A 12,577-nucleotide genomic window follows, 5' to 3' on the forward strand; every position below is an offset into this window, starting at 1 on the left:
GAGCTGCGGTAGGAAAGTCCAGAAGCTGACAGCAGGAACTGATGATAAACACGGTAGCAGCAGCGGCTGGCACATCTCATCGCTGGGTTCCCGATGATCACCAAAACTAAAGCTAATAACTAAAAGACTAATGGGAAACTCTGCAATAAGGTATCTCATGGTTTCAGATCACTGACAAGGATGTGCTTGCCACAACCTTAAGATGGTGGTGGAATAGTAAGTATGACAGAAATTAAAGTCTTCACAGTGAGCATGAGAAACACGTCTTTATTTTTTTTTTCTGGTTAGAATTTCAAAATACAGAGTATACTTGCTAAGGTATAACACACCTGTGTGTATATTTTAGTTAAGTATAACTTAGGCCCTGAATCCCTACGCATGCCCCACAGAGGTGCAAGTGTGGGTAGCAGAGCACAAGCCCCTTCCTCCACACCGCTGTGCGTCTGCCCAGAAGTGGGCAGGGTAGAAACCACTAAGCATAAGTGAATAACACACAGTACCACAAATGACACTCAAACACTTCTTTTTATTACATACTAAATTTAAAAATACAAATCTCATTAAAAATGTTTACCAAACATCATATATATATATTTATATATAAGTACTGTCAAACGCTCCTGGATTGCGACAGTATGTGCAGCCGCTACAGCTGATGAGAAACAGAACAGAGCAGCGCAGCACTGCTGATACTAATTTCAAAAGTCAAACGGGTTACATTTGGCAACTGTGAAGTGGTGACCTGCACAGGATACCTGCAGAGGTAAACTCATAAGGAACTAACGGAATCATGCAGAGATTCCTTGGCTGAGTGTTAGCAAGTGAATCTTCCTCGTCCTCCTAAATACCATAGTAACAGAAATTAAAGTGCATGAGACCACCAGAAAACACTTGATTTGGTGGCACCCTAAACACATACTATAGCCAACCGTGCTGCCAAGTTGCGGGCTTCAGTTTTCTACCTGGTTCCAGAGGCTTTGGAAGTTAATTATGAATGTGGCTAAGGGAAGAGAGGCCAACATTTTCTAAATTGCACCAAATGGCCTTAAAATGTAAAAACATGGAAGATTTTTTAAAATGCTAATGGGGAGGGCTAGATTCAAAGAAAGTGTTCACATCTATTTCACCCTAGCAATAAAATTAGAATAAAGATCTAGCTTTGCCTCCAGAAAATGCTTACTATAATCTTCAGATGGTCAGACGTGCAGAAAGCACCACAGCACTGCCAGCCGCTGCTCCCGCAGACACCGCATTATCAACACCAGGGGACGCCGGCCCTCCAAAAGCTCACAATAAACACAGGCAGCAGCGTGGTCACACGTGACACAATGCTACCTATACACCTCTAATATGATCTGGAAAAGAGGCCACCACCACGAGGCAGAAGAGAAGGAGATCCAGTCTGTAAAAGTGCTCCCTTTACTTCTCAGACCCAACAGTTCAACTTGGGGTAAAACAACATTGGACGGCTGGGCTGCCGGTTCTAAGTAAGCTGATGATGCCATATATACATACTCACAGACATATGTATAAATTTCAAATGATTTAAACTAACGCACTAATACAAATTATGTATAGGAAATATTTTCTCGGTCTTATTTACAAACACAATGAGTGACGAAGGCGTGGAGACTTTAAAACTGCAGCTAACTGTAGTTTGTAGTGCACTAAAAGATGAGACACTCACATAATTAAAACAAAATGAAACAAAACTGAGGGAAAAGATACCTACCAAATATACCTGCTGGCCACTGGACCTAAGAGGCAAATAAATGTGATGGTCATGATTAAATTCTTTTCACTATTTTTCTTAATGACTTACCAAATGGGGTCTACGTAAGAGTACTACCTAAAAGACACATTCTCTCATGACTCGATGAAGATATTAAGCTGCTGAATACATTTTCTTGGCTCCCATGGCACATTACACTTGGTAACACTAATAAGGTAGATTTGGATAACACTTAAATTGTGATTACGAATGTTTAATTGAGTATTTTCCTTTCTGTAGCTGGGAAATGTAAAGCTTAGATTTGCTTCCATCAGGCCTCTTAAACCAAACTTCATCATGGTTAATTGTTGTAATTACAGCACTAAAAAAGAAAAAAAAATGAATGAATTACAATGTGGTTCATTTCATTTCATTTATTTTATTATTATGGGGGTTTATTTCTCTTTTCTTTTTCTTTTTTTTTAGACATGCCATAGAATGCCCAGGCTGGCCTTGAGCTTGCATTTCTTCTGCCTCCTCTGGGTTTTACTAATCTCATTTTAGATTACTAGCTTAAAAACAAGGTTCCATACTTTACAAGCTCAGTAAGTTCAGGTATAAAACTGACATTTACCAGACACTGCACTGTCAGCAGGGCATGGAGTAGAAAATATCACGATAATCATCAACTTACCTTCTTAATGAAATCAATAAATTCCTCTTTCTATTAGAACTAAGCCATGAGAAACATTCTGATCAACAATAGACTGCATAGACAACAGTGGCTATGAGCTAAAACTTCATAGTTAAGCTGCACTGTCAAACATTACAGCACAATGTGTTCTTCGTGTGTGCGATGACACTGGTACACAGAGACCTCCTGTGCTGTCAATCACACGAAAGCAGAGCAGATACAGTCGCATGCAGTGCCTGACACTTGACAAAGATGATTCACTTTGCTACCTGCCTATGTACTTACGACATCAACATTTTCCCCAGCTGAAGATTGACACCTGGACCTTGTGTAGGATTGCCAAGCTCCCAACCACTGAGCTACATCCCCAGCCCTGTGTTGTATTAGACTTTTTTGTTAAAATTTTAGCATATATGTCTTTCCAATTATTTTTTTAAATAAAACAAAAAGGGTTGCTACAAAACATCTTACAACTCTTGGTTGCACCAAGTGGCTGCATTATACTCCCTAGGTGTGCAAGTGAGCTCCATGGTGCTGAAAAGCCCTGTGGTACACATCCCCTCGTTGAGCGAGTCACTGGCTGTTCTAAAACACACCATTTCTTCCGCATCAACATTTCATCCTCCAAGAGGACAGAGGACCTAAAGCCCTTATCCAATAGCATCAGAGCCTCTTCTACCATCAACAGGGAGTCTTTTAAACACTAACCTGTCAATTCCCAGTGTTAGATCATCTGTTGTACTGGTTCTCTTCTCAATACTACTAATCTTTACACAGAAAAGATATTCAAAATCTATTTTCAAAAGATTTATCTCTTTTACTGCTATCTCTTTTTAATCACTTTAATGCTAAGTAATAGTAAAATGTCTCAAAAACCAATAAAACAAGAGAATCCTGGGGAATCAAATGAAATTGGTATTATGATAAACGAACTTCTATGAGAAAAGCTGTTATGCATGTTCTTGAAATCCAAAAATTTACATATGAAATCATAATCCAATTAAACTTTCAAAATAAGAAATCAAACTAAACTCAAATGTTCTTATGTAGAAAAGACTGTTTCTTACTTAGAAAGATGATACTTTGAGAATTTAACCCTAAAGGATGAAAGCAATAACTCATCGATATTTTCAAAAAGACCACAGCAAGATAACTTGTAGGCTGCATGAATAATTAACATAAACATTAAATCTAAATTAACACTTAAAGACTAATTTCTAGTTTTCAAGTTATATTTTAGTTACAAAGTACTCTTTTTTAATGCTTTACTTTTGTTCTTTGCTTTATGTGTGTGACTATTTTAGCTACATGGTGCACAAACTGTGTGCAGTGCTCGCAGAGGCCAGAAGAGGGAGCTGGAGTGAACTGACAGCTGTGGTACTGGGAACCAAGGGTCCTCTAGGAGAGCTGCTCTCTCTCATCAGCCGAACCATCTCTCCAGCCCCACTACGCATTCTTAAAGTTTTCATTAATTTTCCATTTCTTTCCTGCCTTAATACTTTTTTGTCTGAAATGGAGTCTCTCCTGTAGCCCCAGCTTGCCCTCCAACTCTAAAGCAGCTAAGTGTTGGGAACAGAAAGGTCCTTGTGCTCAAAGATAACGTCTAGCGGAACCAGGAATGTTAAACACACGGTTTTCCACCCAGAAGGCTGGGAATGGAGGTGGCTAATAGACCAGATGATCCTTGGGTTATGTGCACAGCCAACTCTCCCAGGCTCCCACACACAGGATCCAGGATGGGTAATAGTCTAGATGACCTCTATGCGAGACCACACCAGATCCTCCCGAGGCCCTTAAGATAACATATGTAGCCTATTTTTAGAACCCACCTTCACAGAAGAAGTCACATGTACTTTGAGAAGAGTTTTCATGTAATTATGACTCTTTGTGCACACAGGATTCTGTTACATCAGGAAACTTTTTTTCAAATGTACTGTATTTAAATATCCCTAAACTAAACTGCTCAGGGTTAGACTCTAGAAGTTTAACCCAGCACTGGCTACTGCATCATGATGAACTGTTACTCTGCTGGCCCTGCCATTGCAGAGACCCCAGCTAAGACTGCCCTTGAACTCCTGATCTTTCTGTCTCCACCTCCCTAGTGCTGAGATTGCAGGCTCCCCGCCTGCCCGGGTCATGTAGTGCTGGGGACTGGAGCCAGAGCTATTGGACACTAACAAGCACTCTAAAAACTTAGCTGCATTGCCAACTGATATGGCTTTTTAATCCAGAAAACTGAAATGGAACCAAAAGAGTAAAGAATTAATAGGTCCACCAAAATTTCTTAGTGGTCTGGTTTGAAAGTCATTATATTAGGATTGTAACAACTAATTATACTGTAAGAATTAACAAACAGGATCACTTCATGGATGAGTAACCCCCAACACATGCGCTTTTTAATGTTGTGCTCAACTCTCACGTGAAGTCTCGTGTATGAACATTACCAACTGTGCACACACGACTGGATCCTGAGGAACAAACGAAACATGGCAAATAACCTACAGGGGCTGCAAATGCTGATTGACAATAGGCATAAACAGCAATTCTCAGCAACACTGAAGTGACAGGAAGCTTCTTACCTTGTAGGACATTCATCTTTCTTATCAATACATATTGTTTGTCCACGTATATACCATTCACCATCATAATACAGTCTTCCCTCTTCGGATCTAGCACTGTGCAGGTGTTTCTCCAGTTTCACAGGTGCTAAAGGGATCATTAAATAATTGTGATGTTAATAAGATACTGTCAAAACGTTAAAAAACAACAGTAATCCATGTACATGTGATTCTTACATAGGAAATTCTCTGACTTTAGAGTTCACTGTCTAAGAAGAACAAAGGTCAGTGAGGAAGAGTCAGGAGAGTGCGCAGGCACGAGAAAGGTAACTACCAGCACCACTCTTAAGTGCTCCTGAAAAACATGAATTGTCTTATTTCCAATTTTGAAAATTGCTTTTCAAATCTCCTCCCCTAGAAGGCATATCATACTTGGAAAAAAGCAAAATCTAATGTATAATGAGAGGTCCCCAGAACTTTTAATTATCGTAAGCAGAACTTCCAATTCCAACCCTGAGAATGGTCTGGCATTACTAGATGAACGACTGCAGGGAAAACACGCTCTTAGGGGAACGTAGTCAAAACCACATCACGCAGTAGCTGCACCTTCATCATTCAGCGGCCACCTCTCAGAAAGTCATCACCGCAGCTTACCCGGGCTCCATATGGTTATCATCATCTGGTACTAACTCACCTACTTACTAAAAGGAGCCTCCAAATCTCCTTCTGTCCCCATTGTCTCTTCAAGAACCTAACTAGTCTCTGGTATGAAGAAGGTAGTGATAAACATATATGCATTTGTCTTTAGTTATTCATTCGTTCATTACACATCTGAGCCTATCCTATACACAGCATACTGTGCTGGGTGCTGAAGAAAAAACAAGTAAAAAGATAAGTTGCCAGCCTTTGTAAGGCTTACACTTCAGTCAGGAGGCAGATAAACAGGGTGATGAATTTAAAAGTACCAATGGGGCCAGTGAGATGGCTCAACAGGTAAACCAGATGCTATGTAAGCCTGATAATCTGAGTTTGATGTTTGAGTCTCAAAACCCCCAGTGAAAGGAAGGAATCAACTCCTAAAAGTTGTCCTCTGATCTCCACGTGTGTGCATGGAATGCGTGTAATCACACATGCCCTAGATGCACAATACATTTTCTTTAAAAAGAACTGTGGAATTTATTATTCTTAAAGGCACAAACAGAGGTAAATGTTATGGATCAAAGTCGTGGAACATTAGCTAAAGACAAGTTAGAAGAGAACCATTGGATAGGGTGGTGGGACTCTAATCCATGAGGGGCTGGGGAGACAGCTCACTTGCTACACAAGTGTGAAAACAAGAATCTGAGTAGCAGCCAGACAGGCACAGCATCCACGGAGCAGAAACAGGGGCTCCCCAGAGCATGCAGGGCAGTTAGACTCACTAGAATCAGAGCTCTGTTCAACAAGAAATCTTACATCAATAAAAATAAGTGCAGAGCCATCGAAGATACATCTGTAGCCTCCACATATACACACATACCCACACAAGTGAACATGCATTTCACACACACGCATACACACACACACACACACACACACACACACACACACACACACCAAGAAAAATCAAAGACCCAAAATCATTCTAGAGATTCAGGCATTAGTCCCTGCCAGACAAGGGTAGTACATAGGTATAATACTGCTGCAATTTATTGATATGAAATAAAGTTTAAAGGATCCATTAAAAGAAAAAAAAATGAAGCTTTCTTAAAGATAAATACCTCTTAAAGAAACTTTTGAAATGAAGCAAGAAATTCTTTTCCTCACTATTTAAAACATGTTTTTCAAAAAGCTAACCTTTAAAGAATTACAAAAATCTACAAAAAAAAAAAAAAAGCAGAAACAGACACCAGTGCTCATCACAATTTTGGCAGCTGCCTCAGAGTTGAAAACAAATATATATAGTTGCTATATATATATAAAAGCTAACACTAGCACTCAGGAGAGAGAGGCAAATAGATCCTAATTTCCAGGCCAGTCAAGGCTACTTAGCAAAGTCCTGTCTTAAAACACAACAGGTAAACCTCATTGGTAGATAATCTCTCAGTATTCCACTGTCAGAACCCTAATCTCTGCTCATGGGCAAAAGAATTCCTAAGAAATTTAATACACAACCCCTAGAGTGTCTAGACTCCCTGAAAACAATTCACGTAGTGATATATTATTTGTATTTTGATAAATAAATCTTGCCTGAAGACCAGAGGCAAAGCTAAAGCCACTAGAGATCAGGTAATGGTGACATACACCTTTAATCCCAGGATTTAAGAGTCAGATGGATCTCTGTGAGTTCAAGGCCACCCTGGGCTACAAAAGATCAATGCAGAAACAAATCCAGCTGGTGGTGGCTAATGTTGATCCCAGTACTAGGAAGTCATACGCCTTTAATCCCAGAACTGGAGGGAATCTAGAATGCGAGGAGAGAGAGGCTTAGCAGTTTAGTTTGCTGTCACCCAGCCTTGGTAGAATTAAGACTTCTCTAGTGCCTTGGCTGCTTTGCTTTTCTGGTTTTTGGGTTGAACTAAATTTCTGTCTCTGGGTTTTTATTACTCATGCTACAAATTCATGAGTTCTCAACACTTCACCTAAAGAAGTAATGGGCCAATTAAAAACAAAACAAACAACAAACAAAAACACACTGGGTAAATGCATCTTGAATTACAGAACTAATATCAGTAAGACTGATTCAGCTTAACAAGAAAGAAGAAATTGAAGAGATACATATGAAGCTTTTACATGAAGCAGGAGACTCCAGAGTTCCTTGTAATATCAGTTAGAGTTTGCTGTGATATAGTTTCTCAACACACAGGGCATTTAACCACTCTGATTCAATAACTCTCCACAGACAGGATGTCACATGACTTACGTTCTGTTTTAACTCGGTGTGGACCCAATGTAGCCATTGCCTTAGAAAAAAGAGAAAAAGAGGGGAAAGTCTGAGTTCAGACTGAAAATGCATTTTGTTATCTATAACATATATAATTTTCTTCATTGGTTCAATAATAGAATAAAATATAAACATTAGCTGCTCTCATTTTCTTCTGGTGCTGGGGAAAGAACCCAATGCATCCGGCACACTAGGCAGGCACACTAACTAGGCAGGCACACTAACTAGGCAGGCACACTAGGCAGGCATGCTAGAACTGAGAGGTATGCCAAGCCTCCAGACTGACAATGTAAGTCATAGAGAACACCTTCTCCCATAGGCATTATTAAAAGCTGAAATCTTTTCTCTGGATAAATTATAAAAATGAAAACTTTTAATAAGGAAAACAAGTCTCAAGCCAGGTCTGTATCACAAGCTTGTAATCTTGTGATTACAAGCAAGGCCAAGGCAGGAGGTTCATAAATTCAAAGTCTTTGGGAGTTACAAAGTGAATCCTAGAGCAGTCTGAGCAAAATAAAAGGTAAAAATGGTAATAGAAATAAATAAAAAGTAAAAAAAAAAAATGGGAAGATATACAGCTCCATTCTTAAACAAGCATCCAAGTCCATCTTGCCTCAATAGTTATTAATAGAATATAAGACACTTAAAGCTCAATGTATTCATTTAACAAATATTTACTGGGTACTTTCTATAGAGTAGAAATAGGGCAAGCTCTGAGTCCAAATACTCTAGAGCAAACTAAACATATTCAATTCCATATTCTTTTATAAACTATTAGTGGCTTTATTACAGGAAAAAAATACAAATTACAAGCATGTCTAATTCTTAAAATATTCTGCAGCCCACTGCAAAGCAAAGTATATTTACAACAATTATATGTTTATATATTGATGAACAAGCTCCTAAAAGGTTGACTATACTTCTGTTGTACCATTTGTTAATCATACCTTTCTAATTGTTGTCCAGTCCTCAAGGATATCAAGGTCCTGAAGCATATAAACTATATATGGACGTTGAGAAGTCAAGGTCAGCTCAGCACTGAGCAAATCATAGAGTTTGGTGGCCAATGTGGTACACGTATCTGTGATTCCTGCACTCAATGAACTGACGCAAGATTAAGGGTTCAAGGCTGATGAAGGAGGATCATCTGTCTATGTGTTACTTTCATTGGTTAATAAAGAAACTGCCTTGGCTTTTTGATAGGGCAGGATTTAGATAGGTGTAGAAGACCGAACAGAATGCTGGGAGAAAGAAGCAGAGTCAGGCAGACGCCATGATTCCCCTTCCCGAAATGGACGCAGGCTGGACTCATGCCAGTAAGCCACAACCTTGTGTTGTCATACAGATTATTAGAAATGGGTTAGTCAAGATGTGAGAGTTAGCCAATAAGAAGCTGGAGATAATGGGCCAGGCAGTGTTTAAAAGAATACAGTTTTCATGTAATTATTTCAGGGATCAGCCAGGCGGCCAGGAACTGGGCGGTAAGCAGCCTGCTGCTGCTCATCTTTACAACAGAAGGCCAGCCTGGGCTACATACAAGACCTTGTCTCAAAAACAAAAAGCACCCGTGAAAACTAATCACACTGTATTATAAACGGCTGTCCCCGCAGTCCTGTGGGTGGGACACTATCAGTTTCCAGGCTGAGGTGAGGACCAGGGTTCCTCCTCTTGTCCCCTGCCCCCAGGGCCGCAGTCTATCTCTGGCTTCAGTCATTTTGTGAGTCCCCGTGTGCTTGTTAGGAAATAGTCCCAGTAAGACCCGTGTGTGATGGAGTAAGGAAGGCGGGCAGTGTGGAAACCAGACAGCGTGGGAAAGGATATCTGAAACAACAACGGGCTTCTTTTTGTCAGGGCTGAAAGGGTCCTTCCTCTTCTTCCGGGACTGAAGCTCATCATTCCACAGCTCTGCAAGAAAATCACAACAACAGCTGACTTCCGGGGCCACAGGAAGAAAGCGTAGTACAGAATTTCACGTTTACAGCTTACTGACATACAAAGCTCCAAGGAAACTATACAGAGGGAGTTTGTTTTCAGTTTTTACATTTATTTACTCACTATGTGTGTGTTGTGTGTGTATGCACACTTGCACACCACAGCACACATGTAGAGGTCAGAGGGAACTCGTGAGAGTGGGTTCTCTCTTTCCACCACATGGGTGCTGGGGACCAAATTCAGTTTGCCAGCCTTGGGGGCAAGTTCCTTCACCCACTGAGCCATCTCGCCAGCCCTGAGGTGGCCATTCTTTTCCAGACAAGGACATCCATTTAGAAAAACTAAGCAACTGTCCACAGACACCCAACTCACAAGCAAGGAAACACCCACACTGATCTCACCACATCTGCCCCAACTATAGCAGAGAAGCAAAATGCAAACCATAAAGACAATACATACTAAAGAACTGTGGGCTAACCTAGTAAAACGTCTATTAGTGTGCAACAGAAAACTTCTCTACTGCCATCCAGAAATGGACACATTTCATACTGAGCTGATCTAATAGTCAGGGTAATATTTCCTTTCTCCAAGGCAAAAACCTGTCACCCTGTAACATTTATCCACTCGCCTGGAAGAACACGGGACTGTCTTCCAGTCTGGTCCCGTGGCAGCTCCTGTCATACTTCTGTCCCTTTTCCTATGCTGTGCTTTGTACATCTTCCTAGACAACCTCAACCTGATCATTCTTTAGAAGGCTCCTCCCCTGCTCCCTCTGGCTGGGACACTGTATTCACATGAACAGCATTAACACGAGGACACCATCACACCGCGGCCCTGACCTGAGGTAATGTCGATGCTGTGCCTGTCCTCCTCAAGCCTTCTTATCTTCTCCTCAAGCTCACTCTGGACTGTATCATATAACAAAAGCTTTTCACTCTGGAAAGAAACATGATACTCAAGTGAAAAGAAAGAAAATATCAGTTCATCTTAACTAACAATACCAAATTATTTAGAGTCCTATAATGCATGGTGGTTGTGCTTGCTTTTTTATTTTCTCTTATTTTTACCCTGCAGCTCTGAGGACTGAAGCAAGGGTGTGTGTGCTAGGTAAGTGCTCTGCCACTGAGCTACGTCCTCAGTCCCACAACTGAAAACTTTTAAAGAAGAAATGCGCAATATGTAAAATAAAACCAGGGAACAATTATAAAAATAGATTTAACTAAGTAAAATAACATCCTGTTTAAGAATGTCTTAATTAGAGCCAGAGATGTGACTCAAGGCAGTTGCTGCTCTTGCAAAGGACCTGGGTTCAGTTCCCAGCACCTATGTGGTGGCTCACAACCATCTATAACTCTAGTTCTAGGGGATTTGATGCCCTCTTCTGACTTTCATGGGCATGCACACACACATACACACATGAGTAAAAAAAGCTTTTCAAAATTAAATAAAATAGATATTGAATTTTTACTGTCTCTACATCATATTAAATACAGCAATATACTACAAAGAATAATATTTAGATAAAAACATTACAGTCATTTAAAGTAATTCAATAAAATATCACATTTCAGCTAGAATATATATAAGCAATAGACTGACCTAGAGAAAACTGACATGTTAATTGAATTATAAAATTATAGATTAATTACACCATATTCACATACTAAAACAGGGTAGGGATAGAAATACAGCCCTAGCGGGAGAACACTTATCTAGCATATTAAAAGCTTTATGTTCAATCCTTAGCACCACACACAAAAAATAAAAACATGAATAAAACAGACAAGAAAAACAAAACAAATAAATAAACCAGCAGATAGACAAATAAAAGAGAGCACTGGGATTAGAGAGACGGCTCCACAATTAAGGCACTGGCTGCTCTACCGGAGAACCATGCTCAACCCCAGCACCCACAGCAGCTCACAGGAGTTACAGCTTGTCTGTAACTCCACTTAGGGGATCCAGGACCCTTTTCTTGCCTCCTCAGGCACGAGGCATGCAGGTGGTACACAAACAGGCAAAATATCCACGTGTACAAAAATAAATGTATAATTTGAGAAATAGTAAAATAAATAAAACAAAAACACTGTTTTACCAGATCAGGTTCTAAAAACACTGTTTTAGAACCCAGGCTACAAGGTCCAGTTCATTGGTTTTGACTGCACGCCACTGTAGCTCTTTTTATAAAAGCCACAAAATGTACATAAATATAATACAAGGCCTTTTCATAAAAAGCCTATATAAGGCTAGTCATGGTAAAGAAGGTCTATAATTGCAGTTTCATGGATGACAGGGGCAGTAAGATCCCAAGCTCAAGAGCTATCTGGACTCCAGACTGAACTCAAGGTCAGAACAGGCAACTTAGTAAGATTCTATCACAAACTAAAAGTAAAAGACAGCTGTAGGTCAGTGGTAGGTACTTGCCCAGTATGTACAAGGCCCTAGGTTCAATCCCAAGTACGAAGGTGAAGAGGGGATAAACCTCCAACAAAATCGAAACCCACCCCCACAAGATTAGCTCAAAATACTAGGTTATTGTAGACTTGATTGTCTTATGAAATCTACTATAATAGATAGGACTTCTTGTGGGGGAAGGTGGGGAAGCCACACTACTGTAGGTAGCATGCCCATGTCAATTATGAACTCTTCTAATACAGATTTGAAATTTAATCTGCACATACCTGAAGATTATCCTGTATGATAGGGAAAAGACAGGGGTTAAAGAGACAGCAGCTTATCTACGGCCAGAGTATGCAGAA

General features: G+C 40.1%; 1 protein-coding gene across 1 annotated transcript in view; it reads right to left on the reverse strand.

Annotated features, from left to right (window-relative positions):
• Nucleotides 1-506: 506 nt before the first annotated feature.
• Nucleotides 507-12,577, reverse strand: part of Brms1l (BRMS1 like transcriptional repressor) — a 42,202-nt gene continuing 30,131 nt past the window's right edge. Inside the window, exons 5-10 of the mRNA XM_048415643.3 lie at nt 10,658-10,754; nt 9,708-9,791; nt 8,834-8,898; nt 7,866-7,905; nt 4,985-5,111; nt 507-2,093 (exon numbers count right to left, since the gene is read on the reverse strand). Of these exons, the coding sequence (XP_048271600.1) occupies nt 1,976-2,093; nt 4,985-5,111; nt 7,866-7,905; nt 8,834-8,898; nt 9,708-9,791; nt 10,658-10,754 (531 nt within the window). The 3' untranslated portion in view covers nt 507-1,975. The remainder of the gene's footprint in view (nt 2,094-4,984; nt 5,112-7,865; nt 7,906-8,833; nt 8,899-9,707; nt 9,792-10,657; nt 10,755-12,577) is intronic.

The sequence above is a fragment of the Myodes glareolus genome, chromosome 11 (assembly GCF_982192425.1).
Source record: "Myodes glareolus chromosome 11, mMyoGla1.1, whole genome shotgun sequence".
Taxonomy (NCBI): Eukaryota; Metazoa; Chordata; class Mammalia; order Rodentia; family Cricetidae; genus Myodes; species Myodes glareolus.